General features: G+C 61.1%; 3 protein-coding genes across 4 annotated transcripts in view; 2 read left to right on the top strand and 1 right to left on the bottom strand.

Moving 5' to 3' along the window:
- Positions 1-3,778: 3,778 nt before the first annotated feature.
- Positions 3,779-7,083, top strand: UBE2M (ubiquitin conjugating enzyme E2 M). The gene is made up of 6 exons (XM_007123110.4): positions 3,779-4,457; positions 5,641-5,735; positions 5,858-5,896; positions 6,009-6,112; positions 6,422-6,485; positions 6,571-7,083. Exons 1-6 carry the CDS (start codon positions 4,349-4,351, stop codon positions 6,709-6,711), a joined length of 552 nt encoding a protein of 183 aa, XP_007123172.1. The 5' UTR covers positions 3,779-4,348; the 3' UTR covers positions 6,712-7,083.
- Positions 7,084-7,732: 649 nt separating this feature from the next.
- On the top strand, positions 7,733-10,588 carry CHMP2A (charged multivesicular body protein 2A). Of its 2 annotated transcripts, XM_007123114.4 has the most exons (7): positions 7,733-7,888; positions 8,227-8,393; positions 8,635-8,848; positions 9,732-9,911; positions 9,985-10,115; positions 10,195-10,256; positions 10,372-10,588. In XM_007123114.4, the coding sequence occupies exons 3-7, from the start codon at positions 8,681-8,683 to the stop codon at positions 10,497-10,499; spliced, it is 669 nt and encodes a 222-aa protein (XP_007123176.1). In that variant the 5' UTR covers positions 7,733-7,888; positions 8,227-8,393; positions 8,635-8,680; the 3' UTR covers positions 10,500-10,588. The 2 variants fall into 2 exon arrangements, with proteins under 2 accessions (XP_007123176.1, XP_007123175.1); XM_007123113.4 differs by lacking the exon at positions 8,227-8,393 and having other exon boundaries at positions 7,754-7,888.
- Positions 10,589-11,261: 673 nt separating this feature from the next.
- Positions 11,262-16,452, bottom strand: part of TRIM28 (tripartite motif containing 28) — a 6,755-nt gene continuing 1,564 nt past the window's right edge. Inside the window, exons 4-17 of the mRNA XM_024116935.2 lie at positions 14,879-15,014; positions 14,685-14,801; positions 14,469-14,583; positions 14,165-14,311; positions 13,947-14,061; positions 13,759-13,865; positions 13,632-13,668; positions 13,503-13,548; positions 13,170-13,422; positions 12,295-12,614; positions 12,093-12,216; positions 11,924-12,010; positions 11,708-11,845; positions 11,262-11,613 (exon numbers count right to left, since the gene is read on the bottom strand). Coding sequence (XP_023972703.1) covers positions 11,437-11,613; positions 11,708-11,845; positions 11,924-12,010; positions 12,093-12,216; positions 12,295-12,614; positions 13,170-13,422; positions 13,503-13,548; positions 13,632-13,668; positions 13,759-13,865; positions 13,947-14,061; positions 14,165-14,311; positions 14,469-14,583; positions 14,685-14,801; positions 14,879-15,014 — 1,919 coding nt within the window. The 3' untranslated portion in view covers positions 11,262-11,436. The remainder of the gene's footprint in view (positions 11,614-11,707; positions 11,846-11,923; positions 12,011-12,092; positions 12,217-12,294; positions 12,615-13,169; positions 13,423-13,502; positions 13,549-13,631; positions 13,669-13,758; positions 13,866-13,946; positions 14,062-14,164; positions 14,312-14,468; positions 14,584-14,684; positions 14,802-14,878; positions 15,015-16,452) is intronic.

Below are 16,452 nucleotides of genomic sequence, written 5' to 3'. Positions count from 1 at the left end.
AGGTGGCTGCAAACCCCAGGCCAGTTCCCCAGCCCTCTAGTGATCGTTCCCATAATGCCATCATAATGCCATCACGCCGTCACGCCCTCACGCGCCGTTCTCCTCCCCCCCTGGCCCCACACACAGCCCCTAAGGGCTCCCGCACAGTGGGAGGTCTCTATGGTGAGTGGATTCAGTAACTAGTCACAGGAAGCACAGCTGGCAGCAGCTTTCATGATGGACAGATACTGCCGGTTCCAGTTCAGTGTCCTGCAGACTTGAGGGCGGGTGTCTCTGGAACCCTCCAGCCTCTTCCTGTGCCATTGCTTCTTTTGCCCTATCTTCCCCTTCCATCTTATTGCTCAGGCCTTGACACAGTCCCCCATTCCATCCATGGGTGCTGTAAGTGCCAGACACAATGGAGAAAGGCAGTTCCAAAGAGGGCATCTTCATGCAGCAGGGTCTGGCTTGGGACTTAAACCCCACTCTAGGAGGGTGTCAGCCTGCCCTTGGCCTAGAGGGTTCCAGAACAGCCCTTCTAGGCCTGTATGTCCAAGCTTCTTCCAGAAGTGCAGCTGGACGTGCCCCTGCCACTTTGAGTCACCCTGATCCCCTCAATACTTGGGCCCTGGTATCAGGGAAAGACAAGCCAGCCTGGGCCAGAGGCTTCCTACAGACATGCTGGAGAAGGCATGCTCCCTGCCTCAGCCCCCCTTCCTCCCCTCCCCTGTTCCTCCCTTTTCCCCACCTCCCTGCTAGTCTAGCCCCAGCCAAGACCAGAGCCACTCTGGCATCTACTACGTCTGGCAAAGTCAGCAGCCCCCCCATGCAGGGGCGCTCCTGTGTGGCAGTCAGGGGTGGGGCGTCCCCGGACTCTCTGACAGCACTCACGGTTCTCTCTGATCACAAAGGGGGTTCTAGGAAACCTGGTCTGGGATCTGTAGAATCAGAGGGAAGAGGAAGGCAGGGAGGGGCTGGGAGAATCAGATCAGGGAAGGCACATGAATGAACACTGAGGTAGCCAGTGGTCTCAGGTTGGAGGAATGTTGCCGGAACTTTATAAATCCTGTAACATGGATTTCTTTTTTTTTTTTACAACTTGTATGACTTTTATAATCTGAAACAAAGAAAACCAAGAAAGCTCTCATCTTTGATCATCTTCGTGTTAATCATGAAGGGAAATCTGTGCAGATACAACTACATAAAAACATGAAATTCCACACAGGAAAAATTACAGCAAACATGAAAAGCATGGAGACATACAGCCAGGGCCCCACACCCGAAGCCTTGAGAAGTCCATGGACCCACCTGCCAAAACAGCCCTCTGAGAAGAAATCAACATGAACAGCTATGTGAGGGCCACCCATGAAAGGTCATTTCTGCAGCTGGCCAGGCACACCTCTGCAATCCAGTCATGTGGCTGCAGGTCGAGAACCCAAGTGTTACCACACTATCATCAGGGCTGAGGGCTTGGACAGAATGACCACTTCGCCCCACTTGGCCAGAGCCATATGAGGAACCCAGGACAGGAATACCTGAGTACTGGTCATCTAAGAAAGCTACAACAGTGCCCAGCCAGCCTGTCCCTGGACTGTCTGTACCTGAGCCCATATCGTTCACTCCCAAGCCCAGCCTCCCCATGCCACGCCCATCCAATTATTCTCACCGGAAGCCTAGCCTCCCAAATCTGTCCACTTCTCTCCACCCCCCAGCACTGTTCTGATCCCAGCCATCCATCTCCAGCCTGGAGGCCCACAGCACTCAGCCTCTCTTCCCTGTCTACTGCTGCTCTCTCGTGCCCCAAACAGACCCTTTCTTCCCAGTGTCAGCTCCCAGAGGCTACGCTCACAACCCTACATGCACTTCCACCCTCACAACTCACCCGCCACGTTCTGCCCCGTCCCTCCAAGGCACTGGCCCCAGCTTCCCTCAGGACCTCTGCATGCGCTAAGCCCTAGGTTGCATCCTAAGAGGCTGCAGTCCCAAGGGCCACAGGCACCTTTGCCACCAAAACCACCTGTGCCTCTCTGCCACTTGAGTGGCCACGAAGGTGACAAGGAATACACAGCTTAGCTGCACCACTTCCAACCCAGCCCCCTGCCTCAGTTAGGCCATCCCCTTCTCCCTGGTCCCGAAACCATGGCCCCCTTTGCCTAGCATTCTGTTGCATGGTCAAGTCTTCCCTCACTGGACAGTGGGGAAGCCACAAGATCAGAGATCACGCGAGTCGAGCTTTGGCTAGTCCTCTCCAGGGAACCAATTCCCCATCCCCAGATGGGACCTTAGCGGAAGGGCCTCAGCAACTGGCCTGGAGATGGGCACATGAACCAGGCTGGCCAACAGAAACCACCCCTGAGACTTTGGCTGGAAACCGCAGCATGGTCACCAACCCTCACGTCCTGTACAAAAATAAATAATCAGCAAGAGCAGAGCGGATGAGAAGAACGGAGAGGGAGAGGGAAACTGAGTCTGGAAGAGCCCTCTGGGTCCCAGGACCAGCCATGTCTGAAGCGTGAGAACGCTGGGATGGTTGCAATCTTGTCAGCCCCAAACCTGAGCCGTTTGCAGCTTCTGATCTCCCATCCTCACCCCGGCGCCTCTCCAGCACTCAGCTCTCAAGGGAGTCAACGAAGCTGGGAGTGTGAGGCTAGGACAACTAGAGGGCTGAAGAGGGGCGTCTGGGATGGTGGAAAGAGAATGGAAAGGGGCGAAAGGGGGAGCGGCTGCACAGACACCACTGGCATCAGCCCACGGAGCCCAAAGACGCCGAGGGTACCCGGGCAGGGTCTCTGAGGAGGCTGGGGCCGGGATGGACGCCAAATCAAGACCCGAAGGGGTAGAGCCGACTCCCTGGGGTGAGGATGGGGCCGGGGTCGTTCGTCAAGAGGAGGCCATGGACTGAGCCTGCCCACCCCCAGCGCGGGCCCAACTGGGCCGCCGGGACTACTTCTCCCTTGGTGGTCCGTATGATGGCGGCACGTCGCCTCAGCGACTGGATGGGACGTGCGGCAGGAGCCTCATTCGGACGTGGGCAGGCTGAGAGACTGAGCCCCCGCCGCCCCACGGGCCCGGCCCCCCGCCCCAACCAGCCCTCGCGGCGCCGCTCACCACCAGACGGTTCCCTTGGTGACAGCCTGAAATCGCAGAACCGCTCCGCGCCGCTTCCTCCCACCCCCGCCGAGGCACGCTGAGCCGTGATTGGAGGGGAGATTGGCCCCGCCTACATGTACCGCGCAGCCGGCGGAAGGTCGTAGGGCACCTCCGCTGGAACTGTAGACCCGCGCAGAGCGCGGCCCTCCCCACGTTCCGCTTCCGAAGTGTGTCAGCCCGTGTAAACCTCGACAGTGCTTACTACCTTCTGACACAATACACGTTTTATTTGTTAGTTTACCTCAACCAGACTCTCTGAGAGAGGGTTCCTTGGGTTTGCGATGGGACACCGAAAGTGCTGGACCACGCACCCTCTAGGCAACGCCCCTGCCTTGCTCAGGCTCAGACCTGACCCAGCCTCAGTCTGTGACCCCCGGGGCCAAGTACTTCGTTTGGCCCGCCTACGCCGCCGTCTGCACGAGTGCAAGCGAGAATGGCTGGACCGCAAGCGAAGCTGCCCGCATCTGCCCCACTCAAAGATGGCGGCAACACCGCCCCCCCTCCCTGGACCCGCGGGCGTCCCCGGAAGTGACCGGCCCGGCCCGGCCTGCACGAACGGAAATACCCGAGCCTAGCCGAAGGAGCCCGATCCCCAAATCCCATCGCGGAGCAACGCGGGGCGGTGGCGTCGGCGGCTGCGCAGGCGCACAGCGCAGGCCGGGCGGAAAGAGCCGAGGCGGGCAGGCGGCGGAAATATCCGAAGCGGTGGGGCGCCCGAGGCCGATGCGGACCTCCGCGCCGAAGCCGCTGCTGCCACGGAAGCCGACCCTCCTCCAGTACACGGCCGTTGCCACCGCAGCCCCCGCCTCCCTCTTCCGACCCGAGCCGCAACCCCCTCAGGAAGGGAGCGAGTGAACGGGCCAGCGGCGCGGCCTAAGGACCCCGCGTCCGCAGCTGGGCCTGAGGACACCGGAGCGGGCGAGGGGGAGGAGGGAGCGGCGGGTGGGGGCGGGGCCGAGCGGACACGAGAACAGCCGAGTGGGCCCGAGCGCCGCCGAGCGAGCCCGAGGCGCCGGGCCAGGCCGGAGCCGACTACGGGAGCCGACGCGGGCCGCGCGGTGGGCGCGGAGCGGCGCGGCAGGCCGGGCGGGCGGCGGCAGCAGCCGAAGAGGCCGCAGCGGCGGGTCCGAGTGGCGGAGGCGGCAAGGGCGGCGGCGGCGGGGGGCCGGGTGGCCGGGGTCCCGGGCCCCGCAGGGGCGGCAGCGGCGGCGGCGGCAGGATGATCAAGCTGTTCTCGCTGAAGCAGCAGAAGAAGGAGGAGGAGTCGGCGGGCGGCACCAAGGGCAGCAGCAAGAAGGCGTCGGCGGCGCAGCTGCGGATCCAGAAGGGTAAGGAGTCGGGATGGGGGTGGAGGTCGGAGGTCAGGGCCTAGCTTGGGGTAATGCGGTCGCCGGGGGTCAGAGGTGTCAGAAATGGGGGGGCCGCGGATGTGGGGATCGGAGATCAGGGCCTGGGGATTGAGGGATCAGGGGTGGAGTAAGAGTCACTGAAGTGGTCAGAGATGCGGGGCCGAGGATGGGGCACTGAAGGTATTTGGAAAGCCAGATGTCTGATATTAGGGACTGAGAATCTGAGGGTGGCAGTGTAGTGGGGGGACCGGGAACTCGAGAGTCTGGGGGGTCAGACGGGAATCTGGGTGAAAGGCAGAGGAGATATGGATAGTGGGGGCCGAGGACTGAGGATCCGAGTGGGAGATTTAGTGTATTATGCTGGGGTCAGTGGGAATCAGAGTCAGGCGTGGTGAAGTACGTTCTGGGGCCTGGGTTTCGTGGGTCTGGGGGGGGGGCGTCACATGGCAATTTGGGGTTTAGGGTGACAGGAGGAGGAGGGAGGGACAGTGGGTGCCAGAGATTAGAGATAGGAGTAGGGTTGGGTTTAGACCAATGTGCTGGAGATGCTGGAAATCTTATAGTCAGAACAGTGGAAGGTAGGAGGGCTGGGAACTCACAGATCTGGGGGTCAGATGGGAACCTGGGTTTGGGATGATAGGCAAGAAGAGGAGTATATGGATCGTGGGGACCAGGGATTGGTGGGGGATGATTTAGGGTGTGGAGGGGGAATAAGGTCTTTGAGTTTGGGCAGATAATTGGGGACTCCTCTAGAAGGTGGGGGTTATGGCCAGGGATCCTGGGTGTGGGGTAGCCAGAGGCTCTTGGAGGGCACATGAGAGTGGGGGCATTTAGGAGCTGGGTTGGGGGGGACCCAGCTGTTGGGTGCTGGGACTTAGGGCTGTGGATTCAGAAGGGTTGGAACTTTCCCCGGGCCAGGAGCTCAAGCACAGTCACAATTGAACATGCGTGTTTGTGGGGTTCTGGAGATCCAGAAGAGCCTGCCTGGAGACTGGGTAGCAGAAAGAGGAGAGGGTTGGGGATGTGGCCCACTGCCCAGGACAGAGCCACGGTCCTGGAGGAGGCTGTGGAGGCTCTGCTGGCACCTGCACCTGCTCTGAACACCCTCCTCTCTCTCCCTCTTCCTTTCTCTCTGTTTCCCTTTTCTGCTGTGAAAACCCAGACATAAACGAGCTGAATCTGCCCAAGACGTGCGACATCAGCTTCTCAGATCCAGACGACCTTCTCAACTTCAAGCTGGTTATCTGTCCTGATGAGGTGAGGGCACACTCGGCTGGACTCCCAGGCACGGCGGGTGGCCCCACCTCAAGTAGGGATACCTGGTTCACCTGCCAGGCCCTGCTGGATGGGATCCCAGCGCCTCTTTTCTTCCTTCACAGGGCTTTTACAAGAGCGGGAAGTTTGTGTTCAGTTTTAAGGTGAGTCTCGGTGGGCCGGGGCGGCTCCCTGGGCTGAGGAAGCAACAGCTGAGGCCCCGGCCAGGCACTGCTGGGGCACCTATCCACCTCCCCTCTCTTTTCCTGGAGCCAGGTGGGCCAGGGTTACCCGCATGACCCCCCCAAGGTGAAGTGTGAGACGATGGTTTATCACCCCAACATTGACCTCGAGGGCAACGTCTGCCTCAACATCCTCAGGTGAGGGCACTAGCCCTCCACAGCTCTCCCCAGCCCTGCCTGCCAGGCACCCTTCATGGCCTTGCACTACACCAGTCTCTGTCCAGTCCTTACCCCTTGTGGTGCGTGTTCCTCTGTCTCTTCATCTCCACGTTCTCTTCCTCGTGGCTTGACCTTGGCTTTCTCCATGGTCTGTCCTTCTCTGCACCCTCCCGCTAGTTTCTCCCATCCGCACTGTCCCGTGCCCTGGGCCTGACCTGTCCGGTCCCAGCAGGGCCTGTGACAGCTGCCCACTCACCAGACCCTGATCATGATGTTCTCTGCCCACAGAGAGGACTGGAAGCCAGTCCTTACGATAAACTCCATAATTTATGGCCTGCAGTATCTCTTCTTGGTGAGTAGGGGTGGGGACGCTGGGGCTGGGGGAGGTTGGCCTTCTGCCCATTGGGCTTGTTGACCCCCACCCATACCGGCCACAGGAGCCCAACCCTGAAGACCCACTGAACAAGGAAGCCGCCGAGGTCCTGCAGAACAACCGGAGGCTGTTTGAGCAGAACGTGCAGCGCTCCATGCGGGGTGGCTATATCGGCTCCACCTACTTCGAGCGCTGCCTGAAATAGGGTCGGCGCATACCCACCCCTGCCAGGGCCACCAGCCCCGGCGTCCCCTGCAAATATTTATTGGGGGCCACAGGTGGGGGGGGCATGGGGCAGCCGGTGGGGGAATCCCATGCCCTGACCTGCCACCCCTCCCTGCCACCCGCTCCTAGTTTTTTTTTTTTTTTAAACCACCATGTGATTGAGGTCGGCGCTGCCTCCCCCGACCCGCTCAGCGATGGGAAATGAATTGGCTTGTCTAGCCCCACGCTGGGTGCTATCCAGCCCCCCTAATCTGGGCTCTGGGGTGGGAGGCCAAGGGTGGCTGGGCACCCGGCACCCCACCCCTGCACCACTGGAGGTCCCGCCAGGCTATTAAAGGGGAATGTTACCGCATGGCCTCTGCCTCTTCCTTTTGTGGGGTGGGAGGGGCAGGTGATGTCCACCAGGGCTCCTGCAGCAAGCGTGGTGGGAGTTGTGTGCTCACGGGTGGCATTAGGGCCCCCCCGCCCCCGCGTCAGCAGGCTGCCCAGTGCCTGGGGCAGCCTTGGGAGTCGTAAGGGGACCAAGCCCCAGGCCTCGGGCAGGGTGGGATGCATCCCACTCCGGAGCAAAGGAGGGGCAGGATCTAGTAACCACAGGCTTCCTGGCCAGTAAGCCAACATACAAGAAAGTCCGCACCATCTCCTGTTCTGCCCCTATCATCTGCCATGGGAGGGCCTGACGAGGAGAATGCTGCTTGGTGCCACCGGGTGCCTGAGGTCCAGAAACACCAGCGAGAGTTCTGGGTCCCTGAGATGAGCTGGGCCCTACGGTGGGTGACGTGGCGGGGTGCAGGGCCTCCGGGTGGCTGCGCGGAAGGCGCCCGGAAGGGCGCCAACCTCGCAAGGACCAGGACTCCGGCCGCGGCTCGGCTCCCTTAGGCTGGACTTGAACCTGTGGAACACCGAGTCTGCGGCAAGGACACGGAAGCTAGTGCGCATGCGCCTGGGGGCCGGCCTGGTCCCCGGCGCGTGCGCACGCGCGCTCTTGTCCCCGCCCAGCATTCCGGGCGCCGGCGGGGCGTGTGACGTCGGGTGGTTTAATCCGGAAACGGCGGCGACCGCCGAGGCGACAGAACCGAGGGGCTGTGGTTGGTGGGCGCTCCGGGGCTCCCAGCGAGAAGAGCGTGACCCGGAAACGGAAGCGAGTCGCAACTCCGGTGAGTGGCCCCTACTGGTGCGCGGGCCCTGGCTGGGCGCGTGGGCGGCGGCGTACGAGGGCCTCGCCCCTCCCTGGGACCCGGCCTTCCCGTCAGAGGACCCCATGCTGTCTTGCCTTCAGTGGTCAACACCCCGAATGGCCCCCCAGGCTTTCCTGCGTGAACAAGGCGCCCCAACACTTAGCATCCCTCCCTCTGTACAGGAGTCCGCAACGCCCCCCAGCCTTATTCTCCGCACCCAGATTCCCTCAGCATTTAGGACCCCCGCCCCAAACCGAATTCCATCCATACGCTGTCAGCTTCAGAGCCCCCCCCGCCCCAATCCACCCTGTTTCTAGTACTCGCAGCCTCCACCTCCTCCTGTCAGGGACCCTCTCAAGTGCCCTGTCCTCGGCGCTCAGGGTTCCAAGTGCCCCCTACCCCCGTCCGCCCGCCCACACACGGCCATCGCCAGTCTCAGTCCACCGGACACGCTAGGGCCGCATCGCAGGGTCTGCAGGACGAGGTGGAAGCCTTGAACCTCTGTGGGGGCATGTGATGGAGGAGGGGTTGGGGTGGGCACGTTGTCCCCACTCACGTCCCTGGGGCTACCCAATTCCAGACTCCACTCTTTCGGCCTTCCATTCACGCCTTTTCTCCCTGCTCAGCCCTTTCCACTTTGGGAGCCCCCATCTGTCCCTGCCCATACACAGTGTGACCCCAGCTCTGCCTCATGCCCTCGTTTTGGGCCTCACACCACTCTGCAGTAAGGCTTCACACTTGCCCCAGTCCTACCGGCGGGCTCCTGCGGCCATGGACCTGCTGTTTGGGCGCCGGAAGACGCCGGAGGAGCTGCTGCGGCAGAACCAGCGCGCCCTGAACCGCGCCATGCGAGAGCTGGACCGTGAACGACAGAAGCTAGAGACCCAGGAGAAGAAAATCATTGCAGACATCAAGAAAATGGCCAAGCAGGGCCAGATGGTAAGCTCGATTGGGCACAGCCTGGGACACAGGGCCAGTGCTGTTGCTTGTTCAGACACTGGGGCTGCAGCACACTGGACAGGCTGGGCACCAACAGGGAGGTGCTTCTAGGGAAATGAAGGGTTGAGTGGGGCTTTCCCTAGTTTCAGGGTCCAAAAGGCTGCCTCTGTGGAGGTGGTATCAGCGCCAAACGTTGAGTAATGAAGAGAGTGAGCCCGTGAAGATCCAAGTGGCAAGTGTGTCAGATAGAACAGCAGATGCTCCATGAGAGTGATGGGTGAGCTCAGGAGTGGGTGTGGGCCAGACCACTTGGAATCGTGGGCCACAGTGGCAGCCCACGTGGCATGGGATGCACTGGCCCTGGGGGCCAGTGAGCAGAGAGATGGGCACAGCCTGAACCGCTGGGGAGCGGCACCTCTGATGGGTGACAGTTTTGGCCTGAGCAGCTGGGTTGAGGTGCCATTTCCTGGGATGGGCAAAGCAAGGAAGAGCTCTGGGGAGCAAGTGAAAAGGTGAGGTTTGGATGTGTTCGTGTGTGAATCAGGATCCTGTTCTTGAGGTGAGGGCCTGCGTGAGGTGGAGGGAGACACACATTCTTTGGCCAGGAGAGAAATTCTGGAATGGGTGTTGACTCTATAGACGTGGAGAGAAAAGGACCCCTCAAGGGCGGCCCCACCTTTCTTCCTCTCATTTCTGGATCAGGGATGAGAAGCCTGCGGAGGAGTCTGTGCAGTGGTGACCCAAAAGAGGCATGAGGGCGAGAGGGAACAGTGACCACTGGGAGCGGGCACATGGGAACCCCTGAAAGCCTCAGTGGGCATGGTGGAGTGGCAGGGAGCATACTCCCAAGGCTGGCTCCCTGCCACCCCTGTCCACTTCTCAGGACGCCGTGCGTATCATGGCAAGAGACCTGGTGCGCACAAGGCGGTACGTGCGAAAGTTTGTGTTGATGCGGGCCAACATCCAGGCTGTGTCCCTCAAGATCCAGACACTCAAGTCTAACAACTCAATGGCACAAGCTATGAAGGGCGTCACCAAGGCCATGGGCACCATGAACAGACAGGTGCGCCTCTCGCGATCCCCCTCCCTACCCCTGCTAACCTCAGGGGCCAGACTCACCCTCCTCCCACTTCCAGCTGAAGTTGCCCCAGATCCAGAAGATCATGATGGAGTTTGAGCGGCAGGCCGAGATTATGGACATGAAGGAGGAGATGATGAACGATGCCATTGATGATGCCATGGGTGACGAGGACGATGAAGAGGAGAGGTTTGGAGACAGGAGGGTGAGGACAGGTGCCTGGCCCTCCAGGTGCCTGGCCCTCATAGTTCTCTTTTTTTTAACCTAGTGACGCTGTTGTAGCCCAGGTCCTGGACGAGCTGGGGTTGAGCCTGACGGATGAGCTGTCAAGTGAGTGTCCAGACCCTGGGCCCTGTCCTCCACGCAGCTCAGCCACCGCGCAGACCCTCCCTCTCCCGGCATTACTCCTTTCCGCAGGGGCTCTCTTCCTAACCCTTCTCTGCAGACCTCCCCTCCACCGGAGGCTCCCTCAGCGTGGCTGCCAGTGGGAAGAAAGCAGAGGCTGCAGCCTCCGCCCTAGTCGATGCAGACGCAGACCTGGAGGAGCGGCTCAAGAACCTTCGAAGGGACTGACTGCACACACCCCCCACCGTGCCACCCTAGGGAGCCAGCGGAGGGCCCAGCATTTTCATTGTACCTTCTGTAATAAACGTTGGCTACTAGTCTCGGGCCTGTGTGAGTGGCCTAACGTGAGCCGGGCTGGGTGGGTTAGGGAGTCCGGCGACATGGCTGACAGGAGTTGCTCAGGCAGGGCTTGGTAACGTGTGCCAGGTTCGTTGCGGTATAAGACAAGAGGGTTGGAGTTGTTTTCTCGTTTTGGTGGGAGTGGACAGACCAAACCCACCCCAGTCTTCAGGGCTTGGGACGTGAAAATGAGCAGCAGACACTGGCCCAGCACCCACAGGAAGGCAGGCTCCCCAGACATCCTGGTAGCATCCCAGGAGTCCAGGCCTGTCCCCCAGGGATACCGTGCCCCACTCTGCTTAGCCCAGCCCACCCAGCTCACTCTGATGAGCTGGCTGCGAGAAACGGTTCCAGACCAGTCCAGGAAGCTCTCAGGGAGCATGAGCTGCCGTGCAGCACCCCGCTGGGGATTCACCCTGCCTGCCCACAGGTTCGCCTGGGTCTGCCTACCTACCGGGTGACCCTCCTACCCACCAGACGCTCCCCAGATCGCAAAGGGCCCAGGAGGGATGCTGCTCCCCACTCCCTGGACACCCAGGTGGCTGGAGACAAGTGCCCCACCCCCATCTGGCCCAACAGGGTTTGGTGAGGGATCGGTAACAGCCAGAGACCAGGCCCCCAGGACCACTGTCCCCGCCAACCAAGGCCTGAGTAACGGGTGAAGTTTTTATTAAATCCACAGAAGTAAAAACCATATTGTGAGGGGCTGGGGTATGGGCCACCAAGGAGTGGGAACCAGGCCACCGGAGGGAGGAGAAGAGGAGAGAGAAGAGGGGTGACAGGACAGAACGGAGCCAGGATGGAGCAGCTCGGGGGCTGCCCAGCCTCAGGGGCCATCACCAGGGCCACTGGACAGGTCCTGGGCGCTCAGGCCAGCACCAGGCAGGCTCAGCGGCGGGGGCTCCACCAGAACAGCGGAGAACTTGGTGTCACCAAAGGCTTCGTTCATACGAGTCTCAAAGAAGCGCTGCAGGCCAATGATGGACTGCACGTCGGCCTTGTCCTGCCGGGCAAATTACAGTGGATGGGTCCTAGGTCACCCACCTCTCTGCCCCCAGCCTCCCCTCCCCAACCCACCCCCACCCCAACAGGCTCACCTCTGTCAGCTTGTTGAACTGCTTGAACATGCGGCCCACATCCTGGGCAAACTCCTGGGGGGAGCTGTAGGGGGGTGACAACTTCTCCTGGAGACGGGCTCGAATCAGCGTCAAGTCCAGGGTGCCGCCGGGCTGATCCTTCAAGCAGAGGCCACAGGCTGAAGGTGAGGCCAAACAGCCCCTGCGCCTCCCACCCTCCCAAGTCCCAGAACTCACCAGGGAGAAGGTAGAGTCAGTAGCCAGCTGGTGCAGGGGCCGGCAGGGCTCATGGCAGAAGAGGGCCAGCAGGACGCGCTCACACTTCTGCAGGCATTACGTGAACATCAGAGTCATAGGGGACTTGGGGTGCTGCTGGCCAAACCAAGGGAGTGGGCCCCACCCTCACCTGCTGGTTGGCTGGCGAGAGCTTGGCCACCACACCAGTGCTGTCACCCCCGTCCAGGTTTAGGCTGCCATCCTCCTCCTTCAGGTCGGGTAGCACGTGGCAGAGAGAGCAGCTCCACTCCTCCCTGGAGGGAACAGACTGTGAGGGGCTGCACGGGACCTGGCCCAGCCCTCCACCCTACAGACCCCGCACAGCCTCGCACCCTGGCACATCCTGCAGGGCAGGCAGGTGACAGTCCAGGTGGAAGCAGAATTCGCACTGGTTGCACATGACCAGGTCACCTGGCTTCTGGCAGACACGGCAGATGGTGGCACTGTCATCCAGGGCACCTGGGCCACCAGCTGGAGCTGAGGTGCCCTCTGGAGCCACCACCTCCAGGCCTGAGCTGGTGCTGCCACTGGGTGAAGCCAGGCGGGGGCCCTCGGCGCCAGGGCCCTCCGCCAGGGCCATCAACACAGGTTTGGTCTCGGGGCCCTCAGTGGCAGCAGGCGGGGCTCCAATGGCAGCCTCTGTTTCTTCCTCCTGCAAGGAGGTGAGGGGTGTTCAGTGGGGTGCCGGCCTAGGCAGATCTTCATTTCCCAGCCACAGTCACTTGGGCAGGCTCACCTTGACGATGGCCATGCCAGGCAGGGGCGGGGCGCCAGGGGCCCCGGGGGGCGCAGTCCCAGGCTGTCCAGCAGCAACAGCTGCAGCACCTCGCTCAATGACGATGAGGTTGTAGAATTCGCACTGGTTGCACATGACCAGGTCACCTGGCTTCTGGCAGACACGGCAGATGGTGGCACTGTCATCCAGGGCACCTGGGCCACCAGCTGGAGCTGAGGTGCCCTCTGGAGCCACCACCTCCAGGCCTGAGCTGGTGCTGCCACTGGGTGAAGCCAGGCGGGGGCCCTCGGCGCCAGGGCCCTCCGCCAGGGCCATCAACACAGGTTTGGTCTCGGGGCCCTCAGTGGCAGCAGGCGGGGCTCCAATGGCAGCCTCTGTTTCTTCCTCCTGCAAGGAGGTGAGGGGTGTTCAGTGGGGTGCCGGCCTAGGCAGATCTTCATTTCCCAGCCACAGTCACTTGGGCAGGCTCACCTTGACGATGGCCATGCCAGGCAGGGGCGGGGCGCCAGGGGCCCCGGGGGGCGCAGTCCCAGGCTGTCCAGCAGCAACAGCTGCAGCACCTCGCTCAATGACGATGAGGTTGTAATCCTCAGTGGTGCTGCCCGGAAAGACCTTGAAGACTGGTGGCTGGCTGTCAGCCGTGAGATCCAAGTCCAGGCGTTCGAGGCTCACCCGTGGCACCTTACGCATGAGGCCGCTCACCTCACCATCACTTGAGCGGGACCTGTGGGTGTGGCTTAATGTGAGCACCCCGCCCCTATGGCCACCCCGTCCCTATAACCACCAAAGAGCAGCCACACTCACCGCTTCACCCCTGACACGTGGGGCTCTGCACTCGAGTAAGGGTCATCTGCTCGGAACACAGAAAACAGGTTGGGGTGCACACAGGGCACTGCAGCTCTCCCACCTACTGGGGGGGGCAGAATCACTCACCTGACCCGAAGCCATAGCCTTCCTGCACCTCCATGGGCTGTGGGCAGAGCAAGTGGACCTCAGTGGACAGGCATCCCACAGGACCCCGTGCCTCTTTCCTCCCACTATGGTCCCCTCCCTGGCTCACCTGGCTGCTGCCAGAGCCCTGCTTGCTCAAAGGCCCTGGAGCCCGAGGAGGGGCCATGGGTGCAGGGCCTGTGGAGTTGGTGCCAGGACGTTCTGCCACGATCTTGCCTGCGGTAAAGAAGTAAAACAGTATAAGAAAGTGCAGTGCCTGGGATGGCAGAGTGCAGCAAGAGAAAGACAAAAACCCACCAAAGGCCTCTGCGCTCTTGGTCCAGGCATTGAGGTCCCACTGGAACTTCATCTCACCGTGTGGCTCCACGGGGTCCACGATCATCTTGAGGGCCCGGTGCAGCTGGAAGTAGATCTGGGGGTGGGCGGCACATGAGCACACGGGCAGTGAACAGGGCTCCCGGGCCTTGGGAGGCGCCCACCTGGACCCCACCGCCTGGGCGCCCACCAGCACACACCAGCTTCTTGGAGAGTAGCAGAGCAGTGTTGTTGTCGCTTTCCAGAGCCCACGAGGCGAAGCGCAGGATGTGTTCCTGGTGCTTCTGGATCTTGGTCATGGTCCAGTGCTGGCGCTCCAGGCGCTCCTGCTGCCCCTCAGTCACCTTCTGCGGGGGCGGGGGGCGGGGGGCGTTTTCAGGGCACACAGAGCACTGCCTCTCCCCACCCGCGGAGGGCAGCAGCAGCCAGCGGAGGGCGCTGGACCCCAGAACGATTCCACCAGAGGCAGTGAGCTGCCAACGGAGAAGGACCACGCCGGGGTACCTGGGCGTCGTTAACCAGCACACGGCCCCGCTTGTTCAGTTCCTTCATGATCTGCAGGATGGCCATCTTAACGTCCACCTGCACGCGCTTCTGTACGTCAGACACCTGGCGGATCCTGGGTAGCAGAGTGGGTGAGGTCAGGGCCACTCAGGCAGGTGCTCACCTAGGGCCACGCCCCACCACCCTCCCCAGCACAGCACGGGCATCCACACTTACGAGCTGCGAACCTCCTTGGTGTTCTTCTGCAACGTCGCATGCTTGTCCCCGAGGCGCTTCACCAGTGAGGCCAGGAGCTTGCGCTGGTTCCTCACAGCATCCTCCAGGAACTGGTACCTGAGGGCAGATAGAGGTGGGCCCGGGCGCCCAGCACAGGAACAGGCAGCACCCACCCACCAAGCCTCAGGACTCACTGGTGGTCCTTGTGGGCGTTGAGCTGGCAGTCCCGGCAGGTGAGGGTGTCGCAACTCTCGCAAAACAGCACAAGGGGCTCGTGCTTGTGCACGTTGCAATACACCGTGCGCTCACCGTCCCTCGACTTGGCTGGTCCTGGGGAATGGGATCTATGAAGCGGGAGCTCATCCTCACCACCTCCAGCTCGAGGAGCAGACAGAGATCAGGGCCTCACTTCCCGCCTGTCCTGCAACCCTGGGCTATCTGCCGGAAGAACCCAGAGGGCCTACAGCAGTGGACAGGGAAGAGCCTAGATCCTTGCTCTCAAAACCCTCTGCCCTCAGCCTGACCAAGAGAATCACACCCCTCTCCTCTCAGCTTCTGAAGGTGACAACTTAAAGCATAAGACTGACGGCCTCTGCCAGGAGAGACCTCCCCGCTGTTGCGTCTACTGAAACTTCCTCCAGGTGGACACTCAAGAAAGCTCCTCCACCTGTGAACCCCTGCCCCCACCCGCCACTGGGCTCCCTTTCTCCTCCACTCACAGAAGATTCTGTCCAGCAGGGGAGGGGATTCTGGCTACTGTGGCAGCCCAGCACACACAACATTTGCTTTTGGGCTCAGAAAAAAAGCAAATCAGGGCTTAAAGAGACGGTCAGGTACATTTTCCTCATAAGCCATGCCTGGTGACCTCCCCTCTCTTCTCTGGTAAAAGGAGACCACACCACCTTCACAACCCACTGGGGAAGCTGCAAAACCTTCTCAGGCTGGAGAGATGCGCTATCAGACCAGGACCCTCAGAGAGGCGCCAGGCCCCTGTGCTGGGAAAAAGGTCCTGTTGCTCAGAGCAACACTCCCCAGAGACTAACACACCACGTTGACCCCCCAGCCCTCCCCAGAGGCTGCTGCCACTAGAAAACCGGGAACATCCATCCTTCTTTCCTCCCCAATCCCTACCGTGTCTCGTTACTACGCCAGCCCAGCGTGAGAACATTCCGATACAAATAAGCTGAGCCTCAGCTCCTCTAAATATTGCCCGCTCTTGCACCCTGACCTTTGCCTGGAACCCAGGACCCCCTGGAGACCCCTGCCCTTCTCTCCTGGCTCCTCATGCCCCACAGGAACCACCTCCACCCAAGTTTTCCCATCAAAACTGTCCTCTGGGCGGCGGAGCCACAGCGTGACTACCAAAACGCCACTCATGGGGAGTTCTGGGCCAAAAACCAAGCGCAAGCCCCTCTCCATAGCACTTCCAGCACATTCACAGAAAAGTCTGGAAACACCGAGCTAGGCTGTAAAATATCTGTGACCCAATGATAAGAACACTTCCAGCACTCACTGGTCAGTGATAGTCTGCTCACCCTACCAGCTTGTTAAGACACAAGGTCCAAAGACCTCACTTTCCCCTACAGAGGCTTAAAACAGGTGCCAGGGAACCTCTGGTCCAGGAGGTTCCTCACATCATTCCCCAAACACCCTGCATTTCCCTATCCATACATGCCGATCTCTCTACCATTAGAGGCCTATTCCCTGCCTGGGGGGGGGGGGGGTTTCCTGACGAGCTTCCTCAAACCCTCCATACACCCGCTGCGCC

The sequence above is a fragment of the Physeter macrocephalus genome, unplaced genomic scaffold, assembly GCF_002837175.3.
Source record: "Physeter macrocephalus isolate SW-GA unplaced genomic scaffold, ASM283717v5 random_544, whole genome shotgun sequence".
Lineage (NCBI taxonomy): Eukaryota > Metazoa > Chordata > Mammalia > Artiodactyla > Physeteridae > Physeter > Physeter macrocephalus.
The sequence above is the reverse complement of the archived record's forward strand: the minus strand, read 5'-3'. Positions and strand labels throughout refer to the sequence as shown.